The sequence below is a fragment of the Aethalodelphis obliquidens genome, unplaced genomic scaffold, assembly GCF_003676395.1.
Source record: "Aethalodelphis obliquidens isolate GAN/ISIS:26980383/991018 unplaced genomic scaffold, ASM367639v1 scaffold69, whole genome shotgun sequence".
Taxonomy (NCBI): Eukaryota; Metazoa; Chordata; class Mammalia; order Artiodactyla; family Delphinidae; genus Aethalodelphis; species Aethalodelphis obliquidens.
The window spans coordinates 9,392,885-9,407,333 of record NW_020838013.1 but is presented as its reverse complement, the minus strand read 5'-3'; the positions used below and the strand labels follow the sequence as shown (position 1 = coordinate 9,407,333).

Genomic DNA, 14,449 nt, shown 5'->3' with positions numbered 1-14,449 from the left:
TGTGGGTGTGGTGGTCTGTGTTGTTGTCTTTGTCAGTGGCAGGGTTGTGGGTGTGGTGGTCCCTGTTGTGGTCTTTGTCAGTGGTGTGGCTGTGGGTGTGCTGGTCTCTGTTGTGGTCTTTGTCAGTGGTGGGGCTGTGGGTGTGGTGGTCTCTGTTGTGGTCTTGGTCAGTGGCGGGGCTGTGGGTGTAGGCTCTGTTTCTGTGACAGGGACGTGTGTCGATGTGGGTGGGGTGCCAGTTGGCTTTGGGCTGGAGGAGGTAGCATGGGGCTCCATTGATGTGACTCGGTGAGAGGTTGGAGCCACCAAGGAGGTGGCAGATGTTGACACGTTGGGGGGAAGCGTCTGTGGGTGTGATGGGGTGGGGTAGGTGGTGGCGGTCCAGAAAGGTGTTCCCGTGGGCGGACCTGTTGTGTGGGTGGTAGTGGGGACAGAGAGGGTGGGGGTGGAGTGAGTGGTGAAGGGGGTGTGTGGCATGGGGGGTGTGGCCGTGGCGGTGTGTGTTAGGGAGCTGGATTCAGAGTGTGTGGTGTGACTGGTGTCCGCCTTGGCCCTAGCAGTGGTGGCTCCTGACAGTGGACTGGTGTGCGTTGTGCTGTGGCCTGTGGTGCTCTCCGGGGGTCGTGGGAGGTCCGTCTGCTGTGTCTCCTGGCTGACAGGGGCTTCAGGGGTCCAACGGTGTGTTGAGAACGCTGTAGAAAACAGTGGTGGTCAGTTCACTCCTCCTCGTTACCCTGCCTTTGGGTGGGACCCGTTCATCACCCACACCTTCCACATCGTCCTCCTCACATGTGGCTTCTTTGTGTCCCTGGTGGTGTGTCCAGGAGTTTCCTGAATGACTATCTCGTTCCTTTCCCAAGCCCCACCCCGGCATTCTCTGTGGACCCTTGTTGCCTCTCAGCTGCTTGTAGTGGGCTTTGGGGTCCCTCCCCGGCAGCCCTGCATGTCTCTGTCCCCTCGACGCTACTCTCAGGGCGGCCGTTGTTCGGGTGGGCTCGGCTATCCCTGCATGGCTCCCCTGCCGCTGGCCTTGGGAAAGGCTTCTCTTCTCGCCTGCTGTCAGGGTAATCGGAGGTTTGGGGCGCTGCCCCAGAGTCGGGGCCTGCACTTGGGTTGGGGGCCTTTTGGAGCCCTGGATCCCCTGGGGCCTGTGGATTCCCTTGGTGGGGGTGGCCGTGGTGGATGGGCGCTTGGGTACCGTGGCGGGGGAGATGTGCAAAGAGGAGCGTGCTGAGTCAGGCAGGCTGCTGCCTCCCTCGGGCCTGAGCCGGTCCTGTGTGGTCGTGGGGGTGGCCCAAGGCTGCTGTCTTCCACGCGGCCCCACATAGCTTGGGCTGGGTGCTGGGGCTGCCCCGCTGAGGCCCCTCTGTGGGGACGGGCAGTGGTGGCATGCTTACTTGCGGGGGACACTGTGGAGGTCCCTGATGTTGCCGGGGTTGGTGGGGCTGCTGTGGTTCGCGCCGTGGACCGAGCTGTGGACCGCGTGGCTGTGTCGTGGGAGGATCCTGCGGGCTGTGTTGTGGCTTGGGTCACGGTGGGTGCCGTGGCTGTTGGCCTTCGAGTGGCCGTGGTGGTCGGCGCCGACGTGGCCCGTGTGGTGACGGTGGAGGTGGTTTGAGGTAAACCTGCAGGGAACAGCGCCCGGCATCCCCTTCAGCCCCGTCCGCACTGCCACGGGTGCTTCCTCCCCCCCCCCGGGGCCCTGGCCCGGGGGCCCTACCTCCTGAGGGGACTGTTGGTTGTGTCTGGGTGGTGGGGGCTGTGGCTGTGGCCGTTGGCGTGGCCGGAAGGCTGGGTGTCCGGGTCGGGGCCTCAGGTGTGGCCGGGGAGCTTGGCGAGGGTCTGGTGGAGCTCAGCGCAGGGGTGCTGGGGGTCACTGTGGTGCTGGCTGCGGCTGTGGTGGGCCTGGTTTCCGTGCTGTGGGAGCCTGAGTGTGGCACACACGCTGTTGTTGTGGGGTAGGGAGCTGCTCTGGCACACCCTTTGGGAGGAGCCCTTCACTTCCCTGCTGGGCCCCAAGCCACGCGGGCTGGGCAGAGGCCCTCATGGCAGTGGGGGCTCCCGGCGGGGCGTGTGTCCTTTGACCCTGCTGTGCTTGGTGGCCAGGCAGCAGGGCCCAGTGGGGCCTACCGAGCCCCTCCCGTCTGACTTCCTGGTCAGCACCTGCCGCCCCCACTGTGCCGAGCAGCCCAGGGCCAGCGCACCTACACCCTGCCCCGCCCCACGCCCACAAGCCTGGCTGCAGCCGCTGGGCGGACAGACACAGGCTGGGCTGGCTGCAGCCTGGCTGGTGGAGCCGGGGAGGAGCCCCGGGAGAGAGCCTGCTTCACCTCGGCCCTTGCATGTGTGCAGTCACCTGCCGTGGGCAGCGGCACGGTGGGTGATGACGCCGCAAGAGGAGGGGCGGTTGGGGGTGCTGCCTCCCCGCCCCGTCTCCGCCTGCCTGGGCCCTTCAGAGCCTTCGGCTGTGTCCCCAGGGTGTGAGGCAGAGGACACGGGGGATGGAGCTACCGCAGCAGTGCCGGGACTCCTGCTCCCCGTCTTCTCTCCCCTCCTCCCACCTCTGCACCGACGGCCTGGCAGGGAGTGGAGGGGCCAGCCGGGGTGCTGCCCAAGGGTAGCTGCAGGTAGTGTCCAGTGCCCACTGGGCCGCCTGCTGCTGAACTCCCAGGAGGCCCCTGCTCTGCACCCACACACCCCAGCAGGCTGGCGGGGCCTGGGTGTGCCCTGTGGCTGCAGGCTGGGTGAGTGGATGTTTGGGGAGGGGAAGGGAGGCGAGGGCCAGTCCCTTCCCTGTGTCTCTGGCTGCCTTGGTCTCTGGCTGTGCCCCTGGGGAGTGGGGGTGCTGGGAGGCTGGCCAGAGGCTTGGGCAGGAGCTGCGAGCTCTGGGCGGGGGCGTGGGGGTTATTGGGCAGTGGGCTGAGCTTACTGCACGGCAAGCACATCCCCTTGTCGTGATCGAAGTACTCGTTCTGGGAGCAGTTGTAGCAGCCTGAGGGAGGTGTGCAGAGAACAGCCAGACCTCAGTGTCCAGAAGCAGAAGCCCCTTTTCCCCAGGCCTGGTCGCCCCCCCAGCCCCGGCTCTCCTGGCCTCTCCCCCGATCCCCAGGCACAGGTGCCTGCCTGGGTCCCCACTGTCAGACACACCCCCACATCCCACCCGCCAGCAGGCCTTCCCCTCCTCCCGTCTCCTTCTCTGCGCCCAGTACCTTCGATGTTGGGCCCCGGGAAGCTCTGCAGCAACGCGGGGCAGAGGCACGGCTGGTAGTGCCACGTACAGCTGGCCTCCTGGGCGTGCTGGTGCTTGCCGCCGCCCGCCTGCGTGTGGGTGTTGTAGAAGTCGCAGTAGATGGCTGTGGAGAAGGGCACCGTCAGGCGGCAGAGCCGGCCCGGGAGCCCGCACCTGCCAGCGGGCTCAGGGTGCCTCTGCCTCCCTGGGGGTGCTGCCTGCCCCCCGCCCCCTGCCCGGGGGAAGCGCTGCAGCCGGACATTCCGCCTGTGGCCCCGCGGAGGCCTTTGGGCAGGAGTGGGACTCACGGCAGAAGTCTGGGGACCGCCAGTCCACGCACACGCCCTTGTCCACGCAGGCCTTGGCGTAGGCGGCCACAGCGTCACACAGGCACTCGCAGTCCCCGCCGGTGTCACACCCACACGTGTCGCGCACGCAGGCCTCATAGTAAGGCAGGCGGTACACCTGCGGGGGCCGACTCTCAGCGTCAGGGCGGGGCCGGGCTCCTCCCGGCTAGCCCTCCCCTGACGGCTTGGCCGCTGAGCCCGGGGCGCCGGCCAGGGTAGCACAGGGCACTGGGGGGGCACCTGGCCATGGCAGGCGGCGAAGGTCTGGCTGTTGATGATGCTGCACTTGCGCTCAGCCCAGGAGCGACGGAAGGCGTTGAGGCTGCAGGGGTCCTGCGTGAAGGTGGTGTCCCCGCACAGCGGGCTCTCTTTCCAGGAGTTCACGAACTCCAGCTCGCTGGACGCCAGGTACTTGCTGCGTGTCTGGAAGTCGTCCTTCATGTTCCCGTTGTAGTTGCCGCACAAGCCGCAGAGGGCGTCCTGCGGGGGCTGGTGTCAGGCGGCCGGCAGGCAGGGACTCACCACTCCCTGGGGCTGTGGGGCAGGGGCGGCGGTACCTGGGAGGCACGGGCGATCTTGATGAAGACGGTCATGTGCTTGTTCCAGATGAGGGTCAGGTTGTACGTGCTGCTGACGGTGGCGTCCAGCACCAGGTGCAGGGAGCCGGCCTTGACCCGGAAGTCCACACCGGGGTCCTCCCCGCTGACTGTGTAGTTCCCATCCGCCAGCACGATGGACAGGCCCTGTGGGGTGCGGCTGTCACAGGATGCCTGCCCACGTCCTGGGTGGCCACTAAATGCCGCTGGGCTCTGCCTCCCGGCCTGAGCTCTCTATGGCAGGGCCAGCCCTGGCCTGCGGGGTCTGCCCTCTAGAGCCTTCTGTCGGCAGAAGGTTCCAGAACATGCTGGAAACTGTGTCGAGGGCTGAGGGTCAGGCTTGTGGGAGAACCCCTACCTGCTGTACGGTTGTCCAGTTCCGGGGACACTGCTGCCGTGATGTGGGCGTGGAGGCCAGGGCACAGGGCCGTGAGGGCCCGGAGAGGCCAGGCCCTGGGGCCCTGGGGGGAGGTTAGGAAGGCCACCCGCCTGCTCACCCCCAGGAAGATCTTGATGGCCCGTGAGCAGGTGACGCCCGACTTCCCACACACGACATTCTCTGTAAGGATCTTGAAGGTGGGCTGCGAGTCGCTGGCACCGCAGCCGTCCTGTGGGGAGACGGCGCTGAGGAGGAGCTGGCCCTGTGGCCCCCCAGGCCCCCCGTGGCCCCCCGTGGCCCAGGCCAGCACTCACTGTGGCCAGGATGTACTCGCAGTTGCCATCAAACACGAAGCGCTGCCCATCGAAGGTGACCACGTGGCCCTCCCCGTAGAGGGTGCAGGTGGATGGGCAGTGGGCACTCTGCTGGCACGTCCACGTCCCCCTAGAGCAGATGCTGTGGGAGGAGCAGGGCATTCTGGGGTGACTGGGGCACACGCACCCCCGTAGGACCCTGACCTCGTGGGTTGGTAGGGGCCCCTGCCCGCCCCAAGGGCTCAAGGACATTTGGGCCACCAGGTCTGTGGGTAGGGCTGTGGCTCACCAACTCTTGCAGTCCGTGTGGAGCTCGGCGCCCTGGGGATAGGAGACGCCTGCAAACTCGCACGGGCACTCCTCGGGGGGCACGCACTGTCCGCTGGCGTTCTCGTAGAGCCCCTTGGCACAGACACAGCCAGGCTCACACTTGGTGGGCACCTGCAGGGAGGAGGGTCAGTGGCCCCTGGAGGGTGGCCCTGCTAGCTGCCTCCGCAGCCCTGGGACCTTCTGAGACTCCCCAGTGTTCTCCCCAGACCTGCTCCCTGTGTCCATCCTGCTCTGAGCCTTCCCTTAGCACAGCTGCCCCTCTCTGAGGGGCATCACCTCTGCGGCATGGCTGGGCTGGTGTACCCTCACCCCAAGCTGGCAGGGCCCACGGTCCTCAGGGAGCCCACAAAGGAGCACACCCGGCGGCCACGCCACCGGTCACGCGCATCATGGGACGGTGGGGATGGAGCATGGCCCGCCTTTCGTGAGGGGTCTGTGGGACTCTTCTTGTGGGCCAAGGAGAAGATGTCGGGGCGTCCACCGTGGGAACGTCTAACCCAGGGTGTCCCCGGCGCCCCGGGCAGTGGAGCCTGCCCTCCGCGGAGCACTCTTGCCCTCGCTCCACCTGGTCTTACACAGGGGGTGCCGGTGGCTAGCATCTGGCAGGTGGGAGCGCAGGCTGCCCCGAACTTGTTCTCCGAGGACTGGCTGCAGGACTGGAACGTCTTGGGGGCCGAGCAGGTTGCTGCAGAGACAAGGGGCATGGGGTGAGGCGGGCCCAGAGGGGCCGAGGCACCCACAGTCCAGCTCCGCCAGCCTCGGCTACAGCTACGTACCCAAGAGCATCTGAGGCTGTGCCGGGCAGCTCAGCCGCCCGTTGACGCAGTAGCTGTAGGAGAGAGGCCCGGTGAGCGCCGCCTGGGCTGGGCTGCAGGCCGGGCGGCCACCCTCTGGACCCCTCGCTCACCAGATGACGCCATTGACCATGGTGGACTGGTCGGCCAGGATGAACTTGGAGCTGTCCAGGAGGCAGGGACACTGGGCCTCACGCACGCACTCAGCCTTGTGGTTCAGGTAGGTGCCCTCGGGGCAGTTGCAGCCGTCCACGGGCACGGCGCTGGGGTGGCACTCGACCTCGCGGTCGGACAGAGACAGGCACGTGCGGTCACAGGCCTGGCTGTCGTAGCTGAACGTCTGGTTGCCTGTGCAAGGGGTGCCTGCGGGGGACCCGGAGTCAGGCCCGGTGCGGGGGTGTGGGGGGCGGCACCAGCCCCGCCGGCCCATACGCACTGCAGTTGTCCACGCTGCTCCTCCAGCCCGGGAGCAGGACGCCCCGTGAGGTGCACGTGAGGGCGTAGTCGCCCAGGGCGGCGCAGATGTGCGGGAAGGTCTCCTCGTAGTTGCAGGCCTGGTACACGCACCTCTGTGGGCAGACAGGGGCCGTGGGTGCCCACCCAGGACCCCGAGGGTGCCCCCTGCGCCACCCCCGCCCCGCTGCCCACGGGGCTGCCCACCTTGTAGAAGGGCTTGGGGTCCACGGCGGTGTGGCACCTCTCGAACACCGTGCCCTTCTTCACCAGCACCGCGCAGTGGGTCTCCGCGCACACCTCTGGGGGGCAGGCCAGCGTGGGTCAGCCGTCCGCCGGGGCCTCCCGCCCACCCCGCAGCCCTCCTGGATGGCACCCACTGTTGAGCTGGCTCATGGAGCAGGGGTCGGTCTCACGCTCGCGCGCGGCTGGGCAGTTCCCTGCCCGCCAGGAGTCCACGAAGAGTGAGGCGGTGCCCTCGGTGATGCCCATGCTGGTCGTGAAGTCATCTGTCGTGTCCCCGTTGAAGTTGCCGCAGAGCCCTGGGCCGGCCGGACGTGAGGGTGGACTGGCCCATGCCCCTGTCCTGCCCCGCCCTCCCCAAAGCCCGTCTTCTCCCCTAACCACACCCCGGGCGAGAGGCCATGGCTGGCTACACGCCTGGGAGGACCAGCCGGCCAGGTGGAGCCGGCCTGGGCCGTGAGTGCCCGACACCCTGGGTCAGAGCAGGGCTCTGCCGGGCCCCTCCTCTTCCGGAGTGGCCGAGCTGGGTGGGGACGGGGCAGCGGGGGAGGGACTCACCTCTGGTCTGGCCTCTGAACTGGGGCCCGGCAGTGATGTACACCTGGAACAACGGCCACAGCTGGATCACGAGCTCCAGCCCGAAGGTGGTGACCATTTGCAAGTGGGTGGATGTCTGCCTGAAGACCGTGATGTTGCCTGAGGGGACAGGGGCCTCAGCAGGCGGCCTGCTTTGGGGGCAGGCTCGGGAGGCCCCGGGTGCTGGGGGGGAGCTGAGACCTACGAGTCTCATACGGCAGCCGCTTGGTGTCCCCGTTGTTGGTGATCACCTCGTCCTGAGAAATCACAATTTTGTCCTGCGGGGAGGGTGGCTGAGTTACGGGGGGCTGGGAGTTGGGGCCAGGCATGGTGGAGGGGGAGCTGGGACGCATCTGCTTGGGGCCCCGGGTGGGCGCAGGTGGCAGGTGGGGTGGCCTCACCTGGCTGGACACGTAGATGACAGCGACCAGCGATGTCTCCGAGTGCGAGTACCCAGACTTGTCGTACACGGCCATGAGCGAGCCCCCGTCGGGGAGCTGGGGGCTCTGGGAGGAGGGGCGGCTCAGCACAGGGGGCCCGGGCTGTCACAGCGACCCGCCGTGGCGGCCCCCAGGCGGAGGCTGCGTCCTACCTGGAGGAGGATGTAGGTGCAGGTGCCGTGGAAGCGGTAGGGCCTGGCGTCGAATGTGGTGACGAAGGAGCCGCCCTCCAGGGCACAGCGCCTGGGGCAGGGCTGCTCCACGCACTCCCAGCGGCCCCCAGAGCACCGGCTGTGGGCGAGGAGGCGTGACCCAGATGGCCCCCAGGGCTGAGGCCGCCGCATCCCCGTCCCTGCCCCCAGCCTGCCTGCACGCCCCTCCTGCTGCCCTGCGCTCACCAGGTCTGGCAGGCGGCTGTCGTGACCTCCCCAGGGGCGAAGACTACCCCGCTGAGCATGCAGGGGCACTGGGGGACAGGCACGCAGCTGTGGTTTTTGGAGATGTCGTCCAGAACCATACCTGCGGGAGAGGGGCTTCCTGGAGCTGCGGGCGCGGAGACCCCTCCCGCCCTCCTGCTGGGCAGCCCCTCCCCCACCCTGTCCCGCCCAGGGGGAGGGGCTGGGGGTGCCCCAGGAGAGCCTCCGCCTTCAGCCCCGCCTGCCTCGCCGCCTCCCGCCCCCTCGTGCTAGGTGCCGCTCCTCATTGGGCAGCGGGCCCTGTCCAGCGCAAACCCCGCCTCTGCCCACCACCTTACTCCCCGCTGACTGGCACATGCGGCCGTGGCCCGGGGCGTCTGTGAGCACCGTGAAGGCAGAGCCCTCCCCGGGCCAAGCCCCCGCAGAGTGTCGGGGGGTTCCGAGCATCGGTGTGGGCGGAGCGGATGCCCTGTCTCCAGGCTCCTTTGCAAGGGTCCTGGGAGAGCAGCTGTCCTCACCTTCCGGGCAGAAGCAGCCGAAGGTGCAGAAGCCGGAGCAGCTGCGCCGCGGGTTGGAGCAGGTCTGCACGCAGGTCTTGCCGCACTCCCGGTACACCTGGTTGGCTGGGCACTGGCCCACAGCTGCAGGTCCGTGTGGCCCTTGTGAGAGGGGTCGGGCGCCCAGGGCCTGGCCACCCACCCGACCCTGGCCGAGGACTCAGGCCAGCCCCTCCTCCACCTGGGTCTTCTCTGTCTCTCAAACAAGGGGAGATTGGGGGCATCGTGTCTGGGGCCCTGGCCCTCCCCCCGACCCTCCCCAGGACTCACAACAGAGGCCAGGGCCCCGCCAGCTGTTGACGGGCTGGCCGGCCATGCTGCACTGGCGCGAGTACTCAGATAGCGTGGCACAGCTGCAGTGGTGCTGGCCGGGCTGGGCACACGTGGCCATGTCCGCCTGGCAGCTCAGCAGGAAGGGCTCCTTGGGCACGTTGCACTCGCGGGACACCAGGGTCAGCAACTGGATGCAGGTCTGGGCCTGGGCACAGGGACACTCAGGGTCATAGGTGTCAAGGCCACATCCCACACCACGCGTGTGACTTGGCAGTCTGGGGGTGTCGCTGGCCTCGGGACCCTGCCAGATCCCGTGAGCCGGCCCCACCCTGGCTGAAGGGCCCCCTTGGCCCCGGGGAGCCCGACCGCCTCACGTACGTTCTCTGCCTGCGGGACCCGGGGGCTGGGGATGGCCTCATAGGCACAGATCTCGTTGGGGTCATCCAGCTTCTGGAGGGTGGCGTACTTAGGGGGTTCCAGGAGTTGCCCTGGGGTGAGGGGTGGGGCAGGGTCAGCACCATGGTTGCTGGGCCACAGAGGGGTCTCTCCACCACTTCCCCCCACCTACCGTCCTCGCTCAGAAACTCATTGGCCTTCTCGCCATCGAAGTTCCCACACAGCCCACACATCTTGCCCATGTGCTTCTTCTCCACCAGGACCTGGAGGGGTCGGGCACGGCCGTCGGGTGGGCGGGGAGGCGCACAGGACTCCCAGGGCCCCAGGACCCCTCGGAAGCTGCTCACGCCTGCTCCAGGGGCCCAGAGCACCCCTCACGGGGAGGGTCCTGGCACCATGCCACCCCAGGGTCTGTCCGCCCGGCTCCTCCCAGGAGACCTCCATTCGTGCTCGATGGAGGGAACTGAGCCAACAAAAAGCCCAGGCTCCTGGCCCCAATCCCCAGGAGGGCAGCTCCGCCACCCAGTCCCCTGCTGTGTCCTCACCATGAGGTGGGCGCCCGGACCCCACATGACCACCAGCTCCAGCTCCAGCTGCTTGGCCACCAGCCGCACGCTCTGGCCAAAGGGTGTGATCTGGAGCCCGTTGCTGGTGTAGGGCAGGCTGACGACCCTGCAGGGTGACAGCAGTCAGCGGCCGCCCCTAGGGGCCCCAGCCGCCCGGCCCGGCTCTGCAGCCTACCCCACATCCTTGACGGAGATGACCGCCTTCTGCACAGTGACCACAGAGGCCCCCAGCTCCACGATGACCCGGGAGATGTTCCCGCTTGGCCCTCGCCGTAGCTGCACGCTGAAGGTGGACGAGGCATCCTTGCACGTGGCCGCAAAGATGTAGTTGCAGGTCCCCGAGAAGTCATACGTGTGGCCGTCGAAGGTGGTGAAGTGGCCGGGCCCCCACGTGGAGCACCAGCCCCTGTCTGGAGCTGCGGAGGGAGCGGGCGGGGTCTCGGGGCCCTGCGTCCTCCCAGCTGGTGGGGCAGGTCTGGGGCCCCGGGGAGCCCGCACTGGCAGACAAGAGGCCTCCCAATTTCCAGGCCCTCCTGGGGTGGGCGGGAGAAGGGCCCCGCGCCCCACACCCATCCCCTGCCTGCGGGAGCGCAGGCCTCTGATGTGGTTGGGGTCTGTGGCCCCATCAGCCCTGGGGTCTGTAGGACATGAAGCTGCAGCTTAGCCCCCATCCCGCAGGGGCAGCAGGGGCAGCAGGGGCTTGTCTCCCCCAGGTGAGGGTGGTCTGAGGCTCTTCCATAGCTGGAGGCCCTTGTGGAAACACCAGACACGGTTACCCTGTAGCAGGGCCATGGCCGGTGGACACGGGGACAGGGGGCTGCCGTGACCCTCACCTGTCTGCGGGGAGTCCTTCAGCCTCCGGAGGCCTGGGGGCACCAAGGAGCTGTCGTCCAGACCTGCGTGGACAGGGCCCGCGGTCAGTGTGGGGCTGCCCAGCTCTGCTCGAGGGCTGTGGCCGGCAGCGTGTTTCGGGTGAGCCAGGCCCGGGGCACGGCAGGGAGTGCGGGGAGTGCCAGCAGGGCTGCTCCTGGGCTGCACAAGCTCCGCCGTCCCCGCCGTCCTTTCCTTTGGTTGCCTCAGAGGGACCTCTCTGAGCTGTCACCTGCTGGGGCTGGGGACACGGTGGGGATGAGGCCCCGCCCCCAGGCACACGCACGCGTGGAAGGGCAGTGAGTGGGGGGCGGCCGCAGACGCTGGGAGCCGGGAGGTCCCTGGGGAGATGGGGTCCCGAGAGTGGGGCTCAGGGCTGGGCGAGCTGGGCCCCGGCTGTCCGTGGCGTCGTCTGTCCCGCGGCACCTGCAGGTCTGCCCGCTGGGCTCCAGGCACTGGCTCGCTCCCCAGAGAAGCCTGGGCGCCGCGCACGCAGGTGGCGTGTGATAAAGGGGCTCCTGGCTGCGCTGGCTCCCAGTGGGCTCCCGTGTGGGCCTCATGGGGGGTAGTAGCTGCAGGTGGGGGTGAGGAGCCCTGAGCCCAGAGGGGTTCGGTGGTCTGCAAGTGGCGGGAGGGCCAGGGAGAGCTGGGCAGGGGTGCCTGGGCGTCTGTGGGTGCCACCGCCACTTGGCCGGTGGCGTGCCGCTGTCCGGCTATACCCGCCGAGTTCCCAGCCCAGCCCACCTCGGGTCCACTCCCTCTGGGGTCCGTGCGCGCTCTGCCGCCAGCTCAGAGGCTGAGTGAGGCTGAGGCCCGCGGAGGACTTCTCCCTCTTCTGGGCCCTAAAAGGGGCTGTTTCTTTGCTGCCTTCCTCCCTGTCAGCTTCCCGGCGCTCTGGCCGTTGCCGGAGAAATGCCCGGTGACGCTGCTTGCGGCGACTGTCGGGGCAGGAGGCACGGGCCCAGCCTCGCCTCCCCTCTCCCTGCCCTGCTGCAGTCCTCCCTGCGGCCCCGTGGGCCCTGTGGGAGATGAGGCCCAGCGCCGGCGGGCGGCAGAGTCATCGCTGAATGCGGCCCCCGGGGTCCCGTCCCTGCTGCTCCCCGCCGCGCCCCCTTTTCCCCGGGGTCTGTGCCTTCCTGGGTGACACTGACCTCCCGAGTCACGGTGCTGGTCGCTGCTGGTGTTGTTTCTCTGGGTGACGCCAGGGAGCAGGGGTGCCTGCCCAACGGCACAGGGTCCCCAGGCCGGGCGGGAGGTGACACCTGGCCGCCTTCCTCTGCAGTGCCCACCACGCCCATCCACGCCTGGGGCCCCTCCTCTCGGCTCACCACTGGCCCCCCGACGCCTAGAGTCGCGCCCACTGGCCCCAGGGCCACTCCCAGGTGCCCACTTGCAGCGGCCCCTCCCGTGCTTCACCTGTCGCCCAGCACCAGCCTCCCGAGCTCGCTGCGCTCGGCCCTCGGCTCCGCCTGGTCCCCGCCCGGCCCTGCGGCCCCGCTGTCTGAACGACAGCCCCCCAGCGGCGTCACTGCTCCTCGCCTAGGACTGTCTGAGCTTCCCACCGCGCTCAGCTCCCTGGCTGGGACCCGCGGGGCCTGCAGGGCGGGCCGGTCCGCCGCCCCTGGCCTTTCTCAGCCCCTGGATGCGCCCTGTGGTGGCTGGAGCACACGCTGTTTGTTCCTTCTGCACGTTTGGCAGCCCTGCCTGCCCTGCCCGTTCTGGGTCAACCCTGGCCCGGCTCAGGGGCCTCTGTCCCTTAATCCCCAGCCCCCAAGATCCTGATGTCTGAACTTGTGCTTTGAGGCCTCTGGTCCAGGAGGGCAGGGCCTGTCTCTCGCTCCCCGCCTCCCCATGCCAGCACGGAATCGGTGCTCAAAGAGTGTTTGCTGAAACGTGGCGAGGCCCCGCCCCTGCCCCGTGCAGCGTTCACAGCCTGGACCCCCATGGCTCCCCAAAGCCATGCCCCTCACTACACCTGCTGGCCTACACCCCGCCCCACTGGCTCCCGAACACCTCCCTCGTCGCCCTGGTTCTGGATCCAGGTCTGGGGGTCCCCAGGGCGAGGGATGGGCCCAGGGAGGCGGCCTTGGATGGGCAGGGGTCCTGAGTGCTCAGAACCACCCCTGGTGGGAAAGCTGGGGCCTGGGGGTGGGGATGGGGCTTCGTGGGAGGCAAGGGGTGGAACGGGCCCAGGGGAGGCCCGCTCGACTCGGAGCCCCCAGCCTGCCCCCAGCGCCTGGGCCATGGCCAGACGGCAGGCCTGGCGCTTCTCCCTGGCTGCTAGCTGAGGCTGGTGGGGCTCTGGGGCCGCCAAGGAGCGGGCAGTGGGGCAAGGACCGGGCAGTGGGGCAAGGACCTAGGAGGCAGGCAGGAGGAGTCCCGCTGGCTTGGAGACCGGAGCTCTGGGGCGGGTGCCTGCAGTCAGCAGGAAGGGGATTCCCCCGGGCCATTGGGCACCCCTTGGGGCTGGCCCCTCCTGTGGGGCGGGGCTGGGGTGAGAGCCTCCTAGGCCTGCGGCATCTCCTGTGCTTGGGTTGGTTGGCCGAAGGGACCTGGGGGAGGAGGAAGGGGACCCCCGTCCCAACAGCCCGATGGGTGAGGCTGGGGACACTCGGGTGGGGCGGCCCCTTCCAGCCTCCCAGGTCTTCAGTCCTCACGGCAGCCACACAAAAGGGAGGCATCGCCCACACTCGTACAGACCTAGAAATTGAGGCCCAGAGCCCACTTCGTGGTGTGTCTGTTCGCAGCCAGGACCCGGTGGAGCCGGGGTCTCTCCCTGAGTTTTTGGACTTCAAGGCCCACAAGGACCCCTTCACGCCCTCTGGCTGCCCCTTGGGGACCCCCAGAGGCATCTCGGGACCCAGGGCCCAGTGGGGAGAGCGACAGGGCCAGGCTCTGAGCGCTGAGGCCCCAGCACTGTCCCTGCCTCGCACGCCCACGTCTGCCGCACCCACTACTGTGGAGGAGACTGCCCGTCCCCTCTGATTCCCACGGGCTGGGCCAGGCTCTGAGGCCGCCGGCGGAGACCTGGGCCTCGGCAAGTGTGGGGCAGCCACAGAGCGAGGAGAAGCCTCCTGGGCCTGGCTTCGCCTCCCCTTCCCATTCAGCAGCGTCCCCGCGGCCAAGCCGCAGAGGCGAGAAGGCCTGGGAGGACTTCCCACGTGCAGGAGTCCTCTGAGGGTGTCTGGTCGACCCTGGTGCACGGCCTGCAGCCCCCCACTCACCGGCGCTGAGCAGGGCACCCCCGCAGGAGAGAAGCAGCAGCAGCTGGGGCCCGAGCATGGCGCGGAGAGGACAGCGGCCACCGCGGGGCACTGGGCAGGCTGCTGCACCTGTGCAGCCCGAGTGGCCTCCCCCCGACGCCTTATATAGGGGCCAGGGGCCCTGCCCCGCCCCGCCTGCTTGTGCCCCACGCTCCCGTCTGGTAATTGCCACGGCCAGCCAGTCCAGGGGTGGCCAAACAGGATCTGGGGCGCTGCTTTATCAGGACCCGGCCTTTGGAAAATTCTTCAGCGGGCAGCGGCCCCGTTGTCACTCACCTCCGAGCAGGGGGCCGGCACACACCCTCCGGGGCCCTGCACACATCTCCGGTGAAACCTTAATTGCCAGGGGTCTCCCTGGGGGTCGGTCCAGCGAGTCAGCGTGGGCGCCTGGGGACTGAGAGGGGGCT

The 14,449-nt window shown here is 68.5% G+C and overlaps 1 protein-coding gene across 1 annotated transcript in view; it reads right to left on the bottom strand.

The window, feature by feature from the left end:
* The window catches only part of MUC6 (mucin 6, oligomeric mucus/gel-forming), an 18,389-nt gene extending 4,328 nt beyond the window's left edge, over nucleotides 1–14,061 (bottom strand). The window contains exons 1-32 of the mRNA XM_027089898.1: nucleotides 14,004–14,061; nucleotides 12,196–12,280; nucleotides 11,524–11,717; nucleotides 10,743–10,805; nucleotides 10,085–10,442; nucleotides 9,889–10,015; nucleotides 9,516–9,606; nucleotides 9,326–9,435; nucleotides 8,945–9,152; nucleotides 8,636–8,758; nucleotides 8,100–8,220; nucleotides 7,854–7,992; nucleotides 7,663–7,767; nucleotides 7,467–7,539; nucleotides 7,244–7,381; nucleotides 6,823–6,984; nucleotides 6,650–6,744; nucleotides 6,426–6,558; nucleotides 6,103–6,352; nucleotides 5,972–6,024; nucleotides 5,771–5,880; nucleotides 5,155–5,306; nucleotides 4,866–5,007; nucleotides 4,670–4,780; nucleotides 4,134–4,319; nucleotides 3,817–4,056; nucleotides 3,538–3,694; nucleotides 3,210–3,353; nucleotides 2,921–2,992; nucleotides 1,721–1,969; nucleotides 1,067–1,625; nucleotides 272–511 (exon numbers count right to left, since the gene is read on the bottom strand). Coding sequence (XP_026945699.1) covers nucleotides 272–511; nucleotides 1,067–1,625; nucleotides 1,721–1,969; nucleotides 2,921–2,992; nucleotides 3,210–3,353; nucleotides 3,538–3,694; nucleotides 3,817–4,056; nucleotides 4,134–4,319; nucleotides 4,670–4,780; nucleotides 4,866–5,007; nucleotides 5,155–5,306; nucleotides 5,771–5,880; nucleotides 5,972–6,024; nucleotides 6,103–6,352; nucleotides 6,426–6,558; nucleotides 6,650–6,744; nucleotides 6,823–6,984; nucleotides 7,244–7,381; nucleotides 7,467–7,539; nucleotides 7,663–7,767; nucleotides 7,854–7,992; nucleotides 8,100–8,220; nucleotides 8,636–8,758; nucleotides 8,945–9,152; nucleotides 9,326–9,435; nucleotides 9,516–9,606; nucleotides 9,889–10,015; nucleotides 10,085–10,442; nucleotides 10,743–10,805; nucleotides 11,524–11,717; nucleotides 12,196–12,280; nucleotides 14,004–14,061 — 5,048 coding nt within the window. The remainder of the gene's footprint in view (nucleotides 1–271; nucleotides 512–1,066; nucleotides 1,626–1,720; nucleotides 1,970–2,920; nucleotides 2,993–3,209; nucleotides 3,354–3,537; nucleotides 3,695–3,816; nucleotides 4,057–4,133; nucleotides 4,320–4,669; nucleotides 4,781–4,865; nucleotides 5,008–5,154; nucleotides 5,307–5,770; nucleotides 5,881–5,971; nucleotides 6,025–6,102; nucleotides 6,353–6,425; nucleotides 6,559–6,649; nucleotides 6,745–6,822; nucleotides 6,985–7,243; nucleotides 7,382–7,466; nucleotides 7,540–7,662; nucleotides 7,768–7,853; nucleotides 7,993–8,099; nucleotides 8,221–8,635; nucleotides 8,759–8,944; nucleotides 9,153–9,325; nucleotides 9,436–9,515; nucleotides 9,607–9,888; nucleotides 10,016–10,084; nucleotides 10,443–10,742; nucleotides 10,806–11,523; nucleotides 11,718–12,195; nucleotides 12,281–14,003) is intronic.
* Between the last annotated feature and the right edge of the window lie 388 nt (nucleotides 14,062–14,449).